This window comes from Haliotis rubra, unplaced genomic scaffold (genome assembly GCF_003918875.1).
Source record: "Haliotis rubra isolate DU_JTF1 unplaced genomic scaffold, ASM391887v1 Scf122, whole genome shotgun sequence".
NCBI classification, from domain to species: Eukaryota; Metazoa; Mollusca; class Gastropoda; order Lepetellida; family Haliotidae; genus Haliotis; species Haliotis rubra.
Window position 1 is genome coordinate 2054515 of NW_025765137.1, and position 20003 is coordinate 2074517.

Genomic DNA, 20003 nt, shown 5'->3' on the forward strand with positions numbered 1-20003 from the left:
ACATTAACGGGTGTTTTTAACTACAACATCAACATGAACACAATCTTCTGGAACATTAACGGGTCTTTAACTACAACATCAACATGGTGTTTAACTACAACATCAACATGAACACAATCATCTGGAACATTAACGGGTGTTTAACTACAACATCAACATGAACACAATCATCTGGAACATTAACGGGTCTTTAACTACAACATCAACATGAACACAATCTTCTGGAACATTAACGGGTGTTTAACTACAACATCAACATGAACACAATCTTCTGGAACATTAACGGGTGTTTAACTACAACATCAACATGAACACAATCTTCTGGAACATTAACGGGTGTTTAACTACAACATCAACATGAACACAATCTTCTGGAACATTAACGGGTCTTTAACTACAACATCAACATGAACACAATCTTCTGGAACATTAACGGGTGTTTAACTACAACATCAACATGAACACAATCATCTGGAACATTAACGGGTGTTTAACTACAACATCAACATGAACACAATCTTCTGGAACATTAACGGGTGTTTAACTACAACATCAACATGAACACAATCATCTGGAACATTAACGGGTGTTTAACTACAACATCAACATGAACACAATCTTCTGGAACATTAACGGGTGTTTAACTACAACATCAACATGAACACAATCTTCTGGAACATTAACGGGTGTTTAACTACAACATCAACATGAACACAATCTTCTGGAACATTAACGGGTGTTTAACTACAACATCAACATGAACACAATCTTCTGGAACATTAACGGGTGTTTAACTACAACATCAACATGAACACAATCTTCTGGAACATTAACGGGTGTTTAACTACAACATCAACATGAACACAATCTTCTGGAACATTAACGGGTGTTTAACTACAACATCAACATGAACACAATCTTCTGGAACATTAACGGGTGTTTAACTACAACATCAACATGAACACAATCATCTGGAACATTAACGGGTCTTTAACTACAACATCAACATGAACACAATCTTCTGGAACATTAACGGGTGTTTAACTACAACATCAACATGAACACAATCTTCTGGAACATTAACGGGTGTTTAACTACAACATCAACATGAACACAATCATCTGACACATTAACGGGTCTTTAACTACAACATCAACATGAACACAATCATCTGACATACATTAACGGGTCTTTAACCTACAATACACAATCTTCTGGAACATTAACGGGTGTTTAACTACAACATCAACTGAACAATCATCTGGAACATGAACACAATCAACATGAACACAATCATCTGGAACATTAACGGGTCTTTAACTACAACATCAACATGAACACAATCTTCTGGAACATTAACGGGTGTTTAACTACAACATCAACATGAACACAATCATCTGGAACATTAACGGGTGTTTAACTACAACATCAACATGAACACAATCATCTGGAACATTAACGGGTGTTTAACTACAACATCAACATGAACACAATCTTCTGGAACATTAACGGGTGTTTAACTACAACATCAACATGAACACAATCTTCTAGAACATTAACGGGTGTTTAACTACAACATCAACATGAACACAATCTTCTGGAATATTAACGGGTCTTTAACTACAACATCAACATGAACACAATCAAAGAAGATATATAGAAGATGAATATCACTTCTTACTTATTTGGAATAAATATCAAGCATTGCGGCGACTGTATATCCCTTTACACTTTTATGAATATCCAACAATCCAAAAAATTAATACGCTTCTGCAATCATCAAATGCAAGCATCTTAAAACATTTATCAGCATATATATATCAAGCTATGTTACTGAGACAGTCTTCATTATAACATATTTTCTCACTCTGTAATTCTCAAAGTGTAATCTGGGCCTATGACCTATATTACTTTTCTGAAATAAACCACCATATAACTACAACATCAACATGAACACTATCAAAGCGCAAGTTTTTACACTGACACCAACTTGAACAACATCAAAAGGTACGTTAACGCAAACTATATTTTTTTTTTACCAGCAACATCAATATGAACATGGACCTGAACGGTTTTAAGGCAGGTCGTAGCTTGAACATAATATTATGAGCCTGTTGTCGTAAAGCTTAAGCCGACCACCAATATGAAGGTCCTGTCTCTTTAGCCTACTCGACCTCCTTATTCACACTGAATATCGCTAAAATGAAACTAGGATTCCATGAGCCTGCAAATGGATAACGAGCCCAGAATAAAACGATGGCTTTTCTTTTGTTTTATTAGCTGCAGAACACCACATTGTGGAGCTACTACAGCAGGGACAGACAGATCAGTGAGGACAGGGAAGATGCAGAAGTCGACCTGCAGAAAATGAGCGATGAAGACATTCACGAACCCAACACCGTTAAATCTGGGGACGGCCATGTTGATAGCTCAACGACTTTTTGAAGATGGAAACCTGGGAGAGAAGGCTGATGGTCTACTTCGCGTAAAGACAAAAGGTGATCCTATTAATACGGATATATTCTACATATTTATCCTTTGCTCGCGTTTAGTGACTTTAATTTTACGCCGCTTAAAGCAATATTCCAACAATATCACGGCGGGGGACATCAGAAATGGATTTACACATTGTACCTATGTGGGTATCGAACCGGGTTCTTCGGTATGACAAGCGGACGCCTTAACAAACAAACCACTACTGCAACCCAGGCCGGTTTATGTTAAAACATCTTCCATATCTCCATGGCAACCAGTTCAGTAAATAAACACTTACTGGGCCCTTGCATCTTTTCCCATGGTTCTCGGAGCTCAAGTTTCCCTACCTTAAGTTTCATTTATGTCTTTGACGTTCTACACCACTCTGTGTATTGTACCAGTGAGAATATGGCACACAAACCAGCCTCAATGTTGGGTAGGCGATATCAATACTTTGGCGGGCGGTGGGGTAGCCTAGTGGTTAAAGCGTTCGCCCGTCACACCGAAGACCCGGGTTCGATTCCCCACATAGGTACATAGGTGTGAAGCTCATTTCTGGTGTCTCCCGTCGTGATATTGCTGAAATATTGCTAAAAGCGGCGTAAAACTAAACTCACTCACTCACTCAATACTTTGACAATGTGGGGTTATCTCCCGTTTCGTACTTTTTTCTCATCTCGATTTTTGACAAATCGGTAAAAAATTGTATATATAAAAATCAATGGCGCGTAACTGGAGATCGCAAAACCACGAGAAATAGTGTAATTTTACCGACGTGCGGAGATACTGTGAATGAGTGAGTGAGTATGGTTTCAGACCGCTTTTAACAATATTCCAGCAACGTCACGGGGACTAGAGACACAGAGGATTAACCACTTTTATTTTGAGAATATGCTGTTTTTTATCAATGAAGTTGAAATAGATTGGACTGAAAGATATATCCTAAAGAGTGGTATTATTTGAAATAACAAGTCCCGCAAAACATAGTTATTAACCCTACAAGAGTTATTTCCGTTCAAATGTCGATCGAAGTGTCTGCGAAAACAATCCAAAGCTTTACGTTGCATTCTGCAGCCGAAATAAAGAAAAACGGATGACATCGGTGTTGACAACACAAAAAAGCACCTAAAAGTATGTATAGTATATATCATAAACTCCTTACATGGCCATTTGCCAGGAAGTATGAGATGGTAAGGCTCATTTGAATCCGAATATCCAAACCAAACGGGTCCCATCTCATATAAAGGCAAATGATTCCATTACCCTTTAGAGTTTTTCATGCTTTTTGTCTGTTTTCCAGACCGTTTTCATCATCTTCTCTTCTATTTACAAACTAAAAGTACCAGTGCTCAAACATTCCGTTTTAAATTCAATCAGAAGATGTATTTGCATCACACGCGTGTCACCAACAAACGAAGGCAAAAACATTTCTAGAAGCGGCTGTAAAATCAAGACAAATTTATATTTTCAATCTCTAATCGGCGTCTTGAGGCAACGCCATTTGTGATGGGTAGGTTAATGCTGTTTACCTCTTTAATTATATTTCAGGTCTATTCCGGCAGCCTTTTCCAAACAAATTGTTTTCAAGTTATAGGTTACATAATGCTCCTTCTTTAACCATTCAGTTTCTGATCTGACGGGACTACTGAGCTCGTGTTGTATGCTGAATGTAAACACCCTTGGATTTATCTTACATTTGGTCTTTTTCAAAGAGGCGACAAACGAGATCGCCGTCATATAGCTGGAATATTGCGAGATCGCCGTCATATAGCTGGAATATTGCTGAGTTGGAGTTAAACAAACAAATAATTTATCATGCAAGTGTAAATATGTCCCACAGATCTACCGAGCATGATCAGGTGGGTGTTCTACAACCTGAGTGAGTGAGTTTAGTTTTACGCCGCTTTTAGCAATATTCCAGCAACATCACGGCGGGGGACACCACAAATGGGCTTCACACATTGTACCCATGTAGGGAAATCGAAATCGGGTCTTCAGCGTGACGGGCGAACGCTTTAACCACTAGGCTACCCCACCGCCCCATATACAACCTGAACGATGCTCACCATGTCAACGACTGGATCATTTACAGGTATTTAAAACACAGACAAATAAATTATCATGCAATTATAACTATATCCCTCAGATCCACCGAGCATGACCAGGAGAGTGTTTAACTACCTGTTGGGTATCAGCAACTCCGAAGACAAACTAGATGATGACCAAGCACTCAAAGATCACCTGCAGGTCCTGGCAGCCCTCAAACAGACCAGGCTTGAGAAAACAATCCTCACAGTCGGCCTCATGAGCATCCTCACCGTTGGTGTAGCCATGTTCATATTCTGGTCAGTTCATGTGTTCCACACGGGGCAATTCTACCCTGAAGGTGCCGAAAGTCTTTTACCTGGAGATGAACAATTCCTTCAAAATTTCACGAATCATGGTACCATATCACATACCGGTACCAATAACAGTAGCTTTAGCCCACCGTAGGAATATGACAGAAGTGTTAATGTGTATACCCTGACCTGCAATGTCGAGTATTTTTAATCGACCATTGGTTGGCGAACCGAAGCCACAAAACCATTCGCATATTCAAGGAAGAAATTTGCGCTAAAAGCAGTGTGGATCGTACGAACACGATCGCGAGATCATAGGAATTTATTTATCACTTTCTTTACACCTGCAATAACTTATTTTAATTCTCTTCATGTAAAGAACTTGATATTTATGAATATTATGTCCATATTGTAGACGGCTTGATGGCTACTTAAGTCGTTATTTATTCTTTTGTATTTGAAATAATTTTATATATTTTCATAAAGTAAAACACCGTTATTCCTGAGGGTAGCATCACAGCATAATTTTCTGGATGAGCTTTAGCCAATGTAGATTTCCATGTTTGATGAGTGAGTGAGTATGGTTTTACGCCGCTTTTAGCAAATGAATATTACAACAATGTAACGGCGGGGGACACCAGAAATGGGCTTCAAACATTGTATCCATGAGAGGAATCGAACCCGGGTCTTCCGCGTGACGAGCGGACGCTTTATCGACTAGGCTACCCCACCGACTCCCATATTTGATGATGACTAAATGTAACAACGTAGAACATGGTTACTCGATGGTGATGTATATCACACGCCTCGTCTTGTGTTTTGGAATTTTGCAATATTTAACTGTTAGCACCTCAGTAACGTTCAGATAAAGTTCGTAATTTTTAGGTCAAGACCAATTTTTAGTGAAAACATTTTTTTTGACTGGCAGTAAATTTTAGCGTGTGTAGTGGAATGTATTCTGGGTTTCGGATTACCGAAGTTTAACTGTTGTGTTGTGATCTACCTTCAGATGTTGGCAATCAATAGCCTGTTTTTATATTGTAATGTCTTCTTTAGTTAGCATATTTTAGATTTACATCGTAGTTTTATACTCATAATTGTAATATTCTAGTTGTTTATACTGTCCTTCGTTGACAGGCTTTTTATAATTTACATGTAAACCTTGTTTTAGTAACGATATGGCTGAAATATTGCCGATGTGACTTTAAATCTTAACTCACTCACTCACTGTTGTGTTGTATCAGAATACTGCTCATATCCTGACGATTGAAAAACGTGTGTTAGAATGTATTCGCTGAAAGACAGGAAATACCAACGACTTGTGTTGTAGGTATCACCCGTGTAGAGATCCGGGTTAGAATTGGTCTTCAGTAACCCATGCTTGTCGTAAGAGGCGACTAACGGGATCGGGTGGTCAGGCTCGCTGACTTGGTTGACACATGTCATCGGTTCCCATTTGCGTGGAACGAAGCTCATGCTGTTGATCACTGGATTGTCTGATCCAGACTCGATTATTTACAGACCGCCGCTGGAATATTCCAGAGTGTGGCGTTAAACAACGAACCAACAAATCTTGTAAGGTATAGCTATTTATTGCCCATGTTGTTGTACAAGTTGTTGTACGCTATGATACACGTGTGTGATAACACGTGGAGTATTTTGTCTAACATCTGAACTCTCGCCATCTTTGTACTACCTTTGTACCGCCTCCTTTGTACCTTCTATGTACCGCCTTTAATAGAAGTATTAGTTGAATCATGTAAACAAAATCGGATACCCTAGCAGTGTACTGAGTTGAACTGAAATTACATGGGGTATGAGATCAAAGAAATTATCAGTTGACAAATCCCCGAAAGAGAGAGTGAGTTTAGTTTTACGCCGCTTTTAGCAATATTCTAGCAATATCACGGCGGGGGACACCAGAAATTGGCTTCACACACTGTACCCATGTAGGGAATCAAACCCGGATCTTTGACTCGACGAGCGAAGGCGCAAACCACCAGGCTGCCCCACCGCTCCTCCGAAAGAAATCAGGCATATCAGCACCTTTGTTTTCAAAATGAACATAGACAAAGAAGTTTTCGTAGATCAGAAAAAACAATAGGTTGGGATTTAACCATGAAGGGACTATGATGGCAACTCGATGGATACTCCGGTACTATGTTTATTTCATTGAATATTTGAAGTGAAATTATTATCGATGAATTGCAATACCAACAGAATAAATACACATGTAGTATCCAAAAAAAGAAAAGCATAGGCCAGAAATCTGTTGCGAAAATGTTCAAACATGTATAACTCGTCCACAAATAGACTTTGGTGCATGAAATTTTACAACAGTTTAGAAGAAGGAATGTCTCTACAACCAAGTGGATAATTTTAGGTAACGGAGACGTTGAGCGCGATGGTGATGACGTAGCATGGTCCCGACGTCGGGTCTCCTGGCTCTCAGTCCAGTCTCTCTCAACCTGTTCCGTACAGTTTGACCGGATATCTTCTGTGCTCTCATTCGTGGCAGCACGATCACGCATATGTAGTACCCGGTGGTACCGATTTTGGGCTGCAGTGGTGACTCGAGGTCTGTCTGTACGGGAACGGTCATTTGTTATACCTGTTCGGTTGTACCGAGCTTCAAGCCGTGATATCGTGCTCAGACTATTATTCAGACGCCTTGCAACAGACGATTGGTAATCTCCAGCGTGCATTCTGTCAATGGCGACGTTCCGTGTCGCAGCGTCAAGACGTGGCGTAGTGATTTGACCTTGAAACTCCTTCAAAACAAATGCCGATTTCCGAAAATAATCTGGATTTTTATAGCCAGACAGTGCATGCTCTTTGCTGCACAATTTCAACTGGCAGGTGATTTTTGTTGCGTTGTGGCGATGTGTTTTTTATCCTTTTAAGAAATCTCATCAAAATCAACATTTTCAGGTAAAGTCGATTTTTTCTTGTGCAATTGTGTAAAATCATGTTATCAACACGTTTGTTACATATTTTGACGATTGTTTGAACACAATAGGTAATTAATAGATTTTTAGAAATACAAAGCGCCTATGCGTTTCTTTTTTGGGATAGTATATAATAACAATAATAGAATCATCATAACCCTGTTTACCGCATATGCATGTTTGGTTTATCCAAATCTGTAAATGATAATATTACTAATACATGCATTTATATTACGCAACAATTCACGAAATAAATAACAGCCAGTCTTTAACAACTTAAAGACTTTTGTCCTAAACCGGGGTCTGAAAGAAGAAATAGTGGATTAGATTAAAGGTTATCAAACATCCACTTCTAAAGATGTCGCAGCCAATGAGAGGATTAATGTTGTTTTTCCGTACAAGTTTTAACTTTGGAAACTTGTAGGGATTCTGTTATTGAGAGTTAGGTGTGGAGAGCAAATATCGGAATGAGTTCACAGAGGTAGGCAAGTGTGGGGTTATAATAACGTGTGTAGGCTTGCATGGGGATACCCGTGTTTGTCGTAAGAGGCGACTAACGCGATCGGGTGGTCAGGCTCGCTGACTTGGTTGTCATCGGATCCCATTTGCGTAGATCGATGCTCATGCTGTTGATGACTTGATAGTCTGGTCCAGACTCGATTATTTACAGACTGCCGCCATATAGCTGGAATATTGCTTAGTGCGGCGTAAAACTAAAGCCACTCACTCACTTTTATGAGGATCTTGTAGTTGACATGTACAGCAACTTGCAGCCACTGGATGTTTGGAGACAGACTTGGAACCTATGATATTATAATGGTTGTTTTATTCCATAATTCTATTGAAGTCGGAAGTCTGACTCTTCGATGACATACACAAGGAGGCTGTTAAGATTTTATTTCAAATTTGAATAGAGACGTAAAGGGTTTGGTGAAATATGGCCGAATTTTCCCAATATGTCTTGAGATAAAACTTAGCTGCCTGGAACACAGTTGTTACTTGGTTGTTCATTCTGATCTGCAATCAAGAAGTACGGCCAGATGTTTCACCTTATCAGAGTGAGTGAGTATGGTTTTATGCCGCTTTAAGCAATATTCCAGCAACATCACGGCGGGGGACACCAGAAATGGGCTTCACACATTGTACCCATGTGGGGATTCGAACCCGGGTCTTCAGCGTGACGAGCGGACGCTTTATCCACTAGGCTACCCCACCGACTCCCATGTTGATGATGACTAAATGTAACAACCATTAGGCCCCTGCAATCAAGAAGTACGGACAGATGTTTCACCTAATCAGAGTGAGTGAGTGTGGTTTTACGCCGCTTTTAGCAATATCACAGCAGGTGACACCAGAAATGGACTCAACTTTACACATTGTACCCATGTGGGAAATCGAACTCGGGTCTTCGGCGTGACGAGCGAACGCTTTAACCACTAGGCTTACACCCCACCCCCACCCCCACCCCCACCCCATGTGAGGAAATATGTACATATAAATATTTGAGTCTGCCACACCAACAACTGGAAGACCGCCTTCAACGTAAGAAAGTGAGTGAGTATGGCTTTACGCCGCATTTAGCAATATTCAAGCAATATCACGACGGGGGACACAGGGAATGGGTCACACACGTTGTACCTATGTGGGGAATCGAACTCGGGTCGAACGAGCCAAAGGTTTAACCACTAGGCCACCCCACCGTCCCGACCAACACCAAGACTCCTACTTCACTGGACGTTTCTGAATATTGTGCACAGTTTATTTCATATCGTATTGTTTAAGTTGTTTTGTGAAGTGAAGACGTTTTGTAAAGTGTTTATATATTCTGTCTAAGAAGTGAATTCAACATATTACAAAACACTTTTTCGGCATAAACATATTTGTAAAATTGCTATACCATAAAAAACACTGGAAACTTTACTTCAAAATCTTTGTTGACACGTCATTGCATCCCAATTGCGTAGATCGATGCTCATGATGTCAGTCACAAGATTGCCTTTGAAAGACTCGATTTTTTTCAGACCGCCGTCATACAGCTGTAAAATTGCTGAGTGTGGCGTTAAACAACAAACAATTGACAAGTCGGAGAACAAGAGTGAGTGAGGTTAGTTTTACGCCGCTTTTAGCAATCTTCCAGCTATGTCAAGGCAGGGGACACCAGAAATGGGCTTCACACATTGTACCCATGTGGGGAATCGAACTCAGGTCTTCGACGTGACGGGGGATCGCTTTAACCACTAGGCCACCTCACCGCCCCTCAAAATGTATTGAGACCGAAAATTCATGGTCAATCTATAACACTCCGCATGAAACTCAGATATTAAAAATATCTCGCTGTGCCAATGTTTTCGTTGTGTTGGAGCTGCAGGTTGATATATATCACAGGAAATGTTAAGACTATGGTTTCATTAGACTAACAACTAGTCTCTGAAACATATTTTACTGAAAAATGTTCATAGTAAAGACAAATATAATATAATGAAAAGGAGCCCTGAGACTTTCTTCATTTTCAGAAGCTGTGGAAATCTAGACTTGCCACATTTTCTAGACTTGCGTGGGCTTTCTTGGATATAATTGCTTCAGGGTCTGTACGAGAGACTATGGAAAGAAGATGAAGTTGAAATAAGTTTGGCATACGTTTTCAGCTGGTACATTTTGTACTTCTACAGAATGTACCTGCTGATAACGTTAGCTAAACCGAGAGAGAGATTGTATAGTTATGTATAATGTATAGATATATAGATACAGGCGATAAACTATACATATATACAATGAAATCCACAAAATAACGACACGGCACGGCGGTCCCTCCAAATTCGTTATTCTGTAAATTTCCTTGTACATGTATACATGTATATCTGCTTCTGTACACAGCTGAAGGTCACCTCTATATCATCAATCACCAGTGCATGTTCCCGGGCTAAACTTGTGTATATCTGCCCTCAGGCTTTGCACTTGCACTATAACGCCCACTTAAATGTCAAATGATAACAATCAGCGCTCATATCCCGACATGTTTTAATGGTTCATGCTCTTCCTTAACGGCTATGGATCACATCAAAAGGGAGAGCGACATAAATACATGCTTGAAATTCAGAATGCGAACATGTTGACAAGATAGTGTGTGGTATAAAAAAACAGAGTGACAAAATCTGTATGTCTTTCAAAGTCAAAGATGTCTATTGTACAAAAGGCCTCCGACTCATATACATTGGAGTTATACATATATATTATACATGGCTTGCTATAAGTAGTAATTAGTGATCCAAGAAGCGAATCATGTTACAGGCAGTAATTTATGTTACAAATAGTGATTTACGATGGATCTGAAAACTTTATATCAAATCGTTACGTTTAATATGTGAATGATTAATATAGTACGAAAGGTTTATTGTTATATGCTGGTCAGTTGATGAAATAAGTAGTTTAAAGTGAGTGAGTGAGTGAGTTTAGGTTTTACGCCGCACTCAGCAATATTCCAGCTATATGGCGGCGGTCTGTAAATAATCGAATCTGGACCAGACAATCCAGTGATCAACAGCATGAGCATCGATCTGCGCAGTTGGGAACCGATGACATGTGTCAACCAATTCAGCGAGCCCGACCACCCGATCCCGTTAGTCGCCTCTTACGACAAGCATAGTCGCCTTCTGTGGCAAGCACGGGTTGCTGAAGACCTATTCCGCCCCGGATCTTCACGGGTCAAGTAGTTTAAAAGCTAATGAAGGTGGCTAACAGATAATACTAAGTCATATATTTCGTACGCAAATCTTCATAAAAAGGACATACAAGTAAAAAATGAATTTCATTTTCCACATCTAAATTACACAGAGGGCACATTCTTTTGCATCTTTCAATATAAAAACGTCTTCCTTCGTTTACCATTATGTTGATCAAACCTAACCTAAAACGTATAAATGGATATCTTAATTTTCTGTGATGTTCAAACAGATAAATATTTCTCTGGCTGTAGTTATGATTTGTATATTCTATAAGAGTGATATCGTGAACTGATATCTATTACCGAATGCCATTCTTGATTAAACATATTAAGACTTCTTTCACGAAACTGAGTTAAAAACATGCTTGCATCACCAACTGACTGACTTAACCATACAAAACCAACACCATGTGAAACCAGATTTCTTACATAAGATGCCCACGTCACTTTAGGTAATCTATTTCCTTGCATACACATTATCTTAAACCAGAATTTTATACAGTACATCGAATATGAGCATTTACATACAGGGATACCTGCCACATTCACCGCATACCATACAATTCGGTGCAGATGGTCCAACATCAAAAAATTTTTTACAGGCCATTAGATATATTTTTTTCTGTGCATCCATATCGCTGGAATCCCCAGATCTCAGATCCATACAAAAGAATTTGAAATTTTGGTACATTCGTGTTTTAACCTTTTACAACAAAACACGTTTCATGTATATGACAAATATGTACTACAAGCACGTGTCGTGAGCATGTAAAAGAATCCTCCCGGATACAGCTTTTTTAGAAAGGGGTGGGGGGGTGCACACTCTCGAGAAAGGGGGGTGGACCAGTGTATGAAATAAGGCACGTCCGTCCGGGCTAGATTTCTGACGGACGTCTAGATTGACAGCTAGCCAGCCCGACGGTCAGGTAAATTTTTTAGATGTTCCATACATCTGAGTAAATTCACCATATCTTGCTTGGTGTCTGGTCTGGTTAAATCCATTTTGGGATGGTAACATTTTCAAGTTACCAGCCCTTATGTCTGGCTGGGTTTTGAGCTTATTTTATACACTGGATGCACACTTCATTTTCACCCGTTTTCACAAGAGTTTCACCCCTGCACCCACTTCTGGACTTAAATAACTCTGTCTGTACATATCTATACCCTTTGTCTGCCTCTTGTTGAACTTTTGTAATATACACTTGTAACTATGTGGAGAGGGCTTATTTAAGTTGGATAACTTGTGCCCAATCCGTTTCTTAATTGAATAAAATATGTTTCAATCAATCAATCTGGATCCGCCTATGCAAACCGCGATGATATCATGCACTACCAGGTGAATATGTGATACCCCTCCGCTACAAACACATGCAAAGGCGAAACAATTGTTGGCAATAATCAGTAAATGCTTGTTAAGAAGATTTGCTATTTATTTCGCTTTAAACACGTACAAACTGAACTGAAACGTTTCATGTGCAACAGTTACGCTGTGATTTGAAAGAAACATTTCCCTGCGATATAAGTGTTTGGCCATATTAAATTGAAGATAAAATTGAAATGACTACAATGAGTACCGGAAAAGTGTCGCAGTGCTTAATTGTTTGATCAATGAGCTTGGTATACGTGACATATCAAATAATGCCACATATAAGGCCAGTATGTTTACTGTGGAAGAAATCTGCCTAAACCATTCAACGGAGCTATCAACGTTTGGCTTGACTCTAAAACCTCCATTCCTCTTTTGTACTGGATTCCAAAACTACATTAAAATCCGTACAATGAGAGATTTATTGCTGGTTCCAGCAAATGTACCACCAAATCCCTGTCTCAGAGATTAACCATAATCCGTAATACTATTAAGGAAGGACTTTCTCGATATTCACAGAAAATGTTTGAGACAAGCGGAATTAATACCATGTGGATTCTCAAAATCGACTCTGCTTTTGGCAGAGATTTCTTATGAATGTGGAAAGGGTTTTGTCGCTTCTATTGCGACAAAAGTGGACGAGCCGATTAATATAGGGTAAGTTAGTTGTAATGTTGAATGTAATGCGAGTACAAGGGGATATAGTTGTTCATGTCATCAGTCATTAGGTAACTTAGCAATGGTTTTACATACCACATTAATATAGCTGTGATACTGTCATACACATTAACTAGTTTTGCGATGTAAGGAAATAGAGAACTACATTTTGGTTTCACATACAGTTTTGAGAGATCTATTCAATGATGTATTTCGTCGAAACTCTAGTGGTTAATTTCAACCGCTTTGCATACAGTAACATAATATTATATGCATTTAACACTGCTGGAACCCATGTCACAAAGTGGTCTCAGCGTTACAATGATCGTAAGCCTAGGTTTAAGTATGGGAATTCCTCTTTGCGGTGAGGACGTTTAATCCGATACCCTGGCACAGCGTATTAGTAAAAGTGAGTGAATTTAGTTTTACGCTTTTAGCAATATTCCAGCAATATCACGGCGGGAGACACCAGAAATGGACTCCACACATTGTACCCATGTGAGGAATCGAACCTGGGTCTTCGGCGTGACGAGCGAACGCTTTATCCACTGGGTTACCCCACCGCCACACATATTTGTGAACTAGTTATTGAATATATACATAGTCAGTCTCATGGTATGAATTGTAGGTCATTAAAATGCTATTATAGTCAACGCAACGTGTGTCGCCAATATCAGTTGGTCCCTTTATAAGTCGTACCTCACAGAGGTCTAGTTACATGTAATCACTATCAGCTAGTGAATACACGCACAGAAGTTGGTACTGACGTTGGCAGACTCGTTAGATGCATTAGAAATAGGTTTTAGAAACCTTCTTTTCATATACATGTATACATATTAACAGTAGCGGGTGACCTCGCCCAGGTGAATACTATCATGCTAACTGTCGTTTATGTCTCGATTTCATCATGTCCCACAATGTCATCAGCAGATGAACGTTAACAATACAAAGTCAATAACCTAAATATTGACAGTTACGGGTGACCTCGCCAAGATGTGTACAACCAACACTATCGTTCATTTCTCGATTTCAGTGTGCCACATGACTGAACTGACAATAGTTGGAGCATCATTGAATTTGCTGACGCGAATCTTCCCACAGCCGATGAACGCCAACAATACAACGTCAGACCTAAAATATTGACAGGCCTCGCCCAGATGAACATCAACAATTGCAAGCCGGCTGTCGTGAACTGTATTACCAGATCGAAACATGCCCTGGATATGCTTATTGGTTTTTCAAGACCATACTTATATTTCTAAATATCACCCACATGACTCAAATTTTGTAAATTTGATCCAATATTGAACTTTGTAGCCTTTTTACGAGAGAGAGAAAGAGAGAGAGAGAGAGAGAGAGAGAGAGAGAGAGAGAGAGAGAGAGAGAGAGAGAGAGAGAGAGAGGTGGGGGCGGCGGATGTTGGTCCGATGTTTGTCTATAACACACTGTCTGTATATATATAAAAATATATATACTTCCCAATTATACTTCCCAATACTTGGATGTATTCCCCGTGTACGAAATACGCTTTATGTCGGAAAGCGCACGTTAAATCCCCAAATCATCATTGTTTCTTTTGTTTCTTGTTCCATTACTATAGGGCTATTTGTGTTGAAAGCCACGTTAGCAGTATGAATTGATTGTTTTCTGACTACCACATGTGTACCATATTCCTACCTGAGGTAGGGCAAACTGTGCTAACCTTTTCTGCACAGACAGGTGTACTGCAATAACTGTAAAGTGTCCCCCGCGGTGATATTGCTGGAATATTGCTAAAACCAAACTCACTCACTCACTCTAGTGATTGTATATTTGCATCGTACATAGTCAACAAACTTATTTGTTGGGAGGAACGGATTCCTTATTGTTTAACGACACACCAACAGTCGTGTAGCCGTTCGTATTGTGAGTCTCCCGGACAATGGTTAGTTAGTTTAAACATATTTTATTCACAATGTGAAGAGGATCGGGGACAAGTTCTTTCAACTTATAAAACCCCTCTCCAAGACACAATGGTTCCATAGTTTGGTGAGATAAATGAAGATGGATGTATTCTTGATCTCTTGTTTTCCTAATTGGTGAAATGTCACATAACTACATATTATCACTGTATTTAACCAGGGCTAAATGCATATTTTTTATAATGTTTGAAAATTAAACTGGTCAACATGTGTCAATGACATTGAATATCAGACAGAATTTGTTTTTTTAAATTTATTAATTAATAATTGATTTTATTTATTATTATTATTTAATAAATTATTTTAGGGAATGTGAAATGACTAACTTATGCTTCAGTATTTGCCCGTCGATGTACATTACATGTGCGGTGCAGTGTGCGAAATAGTCACTGGCCCGCTAGCCCGTGGGTTGTATTAATCCATTCGGGCCACTAAATCTCCACAGTAACTGGCCCGACTGGCTAGTGTATTTTCATGGGGTCATTTTGTAAATTTATATATCACTCTCTCCGAATTGTTAAATTAATACACTTTTAAAACATGCAAGATTATGGCCTGATAGAAACGTTCATCATATTAGAAGCTTAATGATGAAACGCGTGTCCTCTTTCAAATTTCGGGTTAGTGAATACCCATTGGGATGCTTCAATTATCCATGGGGTAGTGGAAACAGAGAGTGGATGGGAGTCATTTGTTCAAAATGTTAATGTATTGATACGTCTCCAGACATGCAGATCTTTGCTTTGAATACTGAAACTATACATTTGAAAAGAGACATACCTCAAATAACATTGAGTTACTTGCACACAGACACAGGTGCGATCCAAATTTGTTAGCCAGGCGGGAAAGCTAGGCCTGGAAGTTATTAGCCCACATAATAAGTCACTAGCCTCGAAGAGAAGTGATTTCGCTGGTGACCTAATGGAAACCTGCCCGCTTGCATAACATTGTTTTGTTTAGCCAGGCCTTCATCGGTAGAGTGAGTGAGTGAGTGAGTTTGGTTTTACGCCGCTTTTAGCAATATTCCAGCAATATCACCGCGGGGGACATCAGAAATGAGCTTAACACATTGTACCCATGTGGGGAATCGAACCCGGGTCTTTGGCGTGACGAGCGAACGCTTTAACCACTAGGCCACGTCACCGCCTCCATAGCATACATGAACAAATCTCTTTTGCATACGGCAATACACGATGAGCGTATGTTTCAAAGGTGCAGTGTTATAGTAAATACACGCCCAAGTTAGGAAATACCGTTGTACGTACGCAAATCCGGTCATAGCATGTATTTCCTACAGTACTATATTTACGGATATTCCACTGGTGTACTATCCGGTCTTTAGCCCCGTCGCGAAGCACGAAAATAACTGGATGACGCAAGATTTATGGTGAACATATTAACAAATAGCACATGGGTAATGAAACCAAGGCCCCGTTTCACAAAGCTCTCGTAGCGCTACGACTATCGTAAGTCAATGTTACAGCATAGGAGGTACGATTGCTACGAGAAAATTTGCGAGATCTGAGGCTTACGACAGCTTTGTATTACGGGGCCCAGATGTACAGTTTAAAAGGTTGACTGGATACTAGTTATAATAGTTGAACAAGCTCATTAGAAACTGATTTAAATGTGTAGTGCTTAGTCAGATCGCCATATACAGACGGGATCAAGTTTGTGACTGCAGATTTGTTCGGCATCCAAAGGTTTCCTTCTCATAAGTCCTGATGTTTGGTATGTCCTCACTTGCCATACATTTGTAGTGTATGTTCTCTATTCCTATCGATAGTTATCTATAGTGGTTCAGTCTCATACCCGTGTTCACCAAATTACCCCTATAGCTTCCTGTATAAAGCGTTCAACGCGACGGGTCTAGGACAATTGCCACGAAGGACAATTGCCACCAAGGATAATTGCCACCAAGGATAATTGCCATCCAGGACAATTGCCACCCAGGATAATTGCCACCAAGGACAATTGCCACCCAGGACAATTGCCACCAAGGATAATTGCCACCCAGGACAATTGCCACCAAGGATAATTGCCACCAAGGATAATTGCCACCCAGGATAATTGCCACCCAGGACAATTGCCACCCAAAACATAAAAACATCATTCAGATTCTTTACAAACATTTATTGAGTTTGACATGGTAATCCATAACAAATGATAACGTATTCTTCCATATACCCAACTTTTAGCAACACAAGACAAATCTGGTACATCATCGCAATGAAACAGTGCCCGAGTGTTAATCCCACCCCCCACACTCTTTCAGATGTCCAGTAGCTTTTGCTTTTTCAAAAGATCGTAATCTGTCTTTCACTCTTGGTATAATGGAAGTGCTATGTTGGAGTAAAGAGATATCATCTGTATATGGCTGTAAGGCTTGAGGGTCGTAGTCCTTTCGGTAATGATGCATCAAACCATATTGTGGTTCAACCACAAGAGTTATCCACCCTGGTCGTAACGTTTCTGCAGAATGTATCTGCAACACATCAACACTTTCAGGAATCACTAAAAGTTTAGAACGATAGAATGGTGGATTCACAGATGACCTATTTGTATGTAAAAATACACTCAGTCTGCATTTCACAGCATCGGATTTTGAAAGAAACTCTGCTGTTGTCTCGTGTCCATTTAGAAAGAAAAATGCATTCAGGAACATCAGGGCTCCGTACGATGTTGATGGTCTCAGAGTTGGCGTAGTCAGAAGTTTATCAGCTAATGCATGTACAGTGGATTCGGATTTTGGAACAACGACCTCATCAATGTCTGCAAGAAGAACGTATTTCGCTACTCCAAGCTGGGAGAAGACACAGTCATGGATACTCGCCATCTGTCCCCAGTAGTGGATCTGCTCTGGGGGAAGGGGAAGCCTCCAGTTCCTCATCTCCACAATGCCTTCTCTCTCATATTGCAGCAGGACTTTGTTGATCTGCTGTGGTATGCTGTAGTTGTAGAAGATGAACTTGTCTGTCCCGAAGTATCTGCTGGTCTCCAGCGCCGTGACTAGTGAGTTGACGTCGGTGAAGTTCCCATGCACGGCAGGGTAACAGCGGGTGAGGTTGTTGTAGGGGGGTCCGGGGTAGTTGACAGGGAGGACGTTGTTGGGAGACGACATCCCGGTAGTGAGGACAGAAATGAACGCTGGGAAGGTGTCGGGAGGTACTTGGCAGAGAACGAATCCACAGCCATACCTTAAAGACAAGAAGCATATCCTATTCCACAATCATGTAGTTCTTTACTGAAGTCAATTTCCGTGCATATATTGGTCTTTACCGAAGAACCACTGTCATTATGGTTTGAAATTAATTTAATGTTTAGGATGCTAATAATACATACATGTCACTGAAGAAGTCAGATAGCTGCCCATAAATTGTCATTCAAACTGAAATATTGTTCAGCGGTTTATCTAGACTCACTCTTGATCCATAATCTATATTTTCATGAAAGACCTCAGCTGGTTGAATAATTATTTATTCGCCTCTTTAGGAGCATCTATTTGACATAAAAAGTTTGTGTTTTCGCGAAAATGAACAGACTGTTTGATAGTGCTCAGAGAATTCACAGTTTATTGGCACTGATGGAAAACAAAGAAAATTCAAAAGAAATTACTATTCCAATAACTACACGGTTACCGGTAGTCCATTCTGAGAAAAACATATGTGTGTGTGTGTGTGTGTGTGTGTGTGTGTGTGTGTGTGTGTGTGTGTGTGTGTGTGTGTGTGTGTGTGAATTTCATTCAAGGCACAAAATATATTTTCTCTGAATGGACTACTGATACCAGTTGATGCGGCCTAAAGCAATATTCATTCCTTCTCTTTAACAAAAAGCCGAGAGAATTCGTTCAATTTCACAAAGAATCATCCTCCCCACTCAAGGGGAATATCAGATCTGCTTGTATTGAACTTGGCCTGTATTAACCCGTTTGCAACTGAATACCTATCGTCAATATAACCAACAAACACATACGATTCTGAATTGGAGTTTCAAGTGAGCACTATGTGAGCGGTACGTCCAATTTAACCTGACAAGAAATCGTTACGGGGATAGGCATGTCTATTTGACGCTTAAGTGAAACCATCAGCTTGTTTCTTACTATGCTCTAAAGAAATGTAGGGGAACCTGAATTTTCAAATTGGATAAGAAGTATAAGCGTTAACAAACGTTTCAACTACAGACATCTTATGAACTCACCACCATTTCACATCGTCACCACCCATTTATCACAACGCATGGGATGCACGTGCACAACGCAGTAGCCCCATACACGTGCATGGGGTGTGATTCTTGATTTTGACGGTTTTCAAGAAGGTCGATAAATCACTGTAGACCATTAATTTTGACAATCATCTTGCATCACACAGTTGTTAGTGTTTGTTTCAAGACGTTGGTTTTTTGTTGAATATGAACATCGTACACATGCAAAATTCACGTCATACACCAATCATCTTTCAATAGCGATTACTGTACAAACAATTATGGTCATAAGGAAGTGCAAGTGGTGATGCTCTCTCAAAAAATTCATTATTATCA

The 20003-nt window shown here is 39.9% G+C and overlaps 2 protein-coding genes across 2 annotated transcripts in view; one reads left to right on the forward strand and one right to left on the reverse strand.

The window, feature by feature from the left end:
* LOC124265891 (sodium/myo-inositol cotransporter-like) overlaps nt 1–5014 on the forward strand; it is a 35132-nt gene extending 30118 nt beyond the window's left edge. The window contains exons 14-15 of the mRNA XM_046700745.1: nt 2281–2498; nt 4622–5014. Coding sequence (XP_046556701.1) covers nt 2281–2445 — 165 coding nt within the window. The 3' untranslated portion in view covers nt 2446–2498; nt 4622–5014. The remainder of the gene's footprint in view (nt 1–2280; nt 2499–4621) is intronic.
* Nucleotides 5015–17715: 12701 nt separating this feature from the next.
* Nucleotides 17716–18588, reverse strand: LOC124265904. Its single transcript, XM_046700757.1, has one exon. The coding sequence runs from the start codon at nt 18586–18588 to the stop codon at nt 17716–17718; it is 873 nt and encodes a 290-aa protein (XP_046556713.1).
* Nucleotides 18589–20003: the final 1415 nt, after the last annotated feature.

Bases quoted from the DNA above. Each gene is read 5' to 3' on its own strand.
- LOC124265904 (XM_046700757.1), bottom strand. From the start codon at position 18,588: ATGTCGTCTCCCAACAACGTCCTCCCTGTCAACTACCCCGGACCCCCC.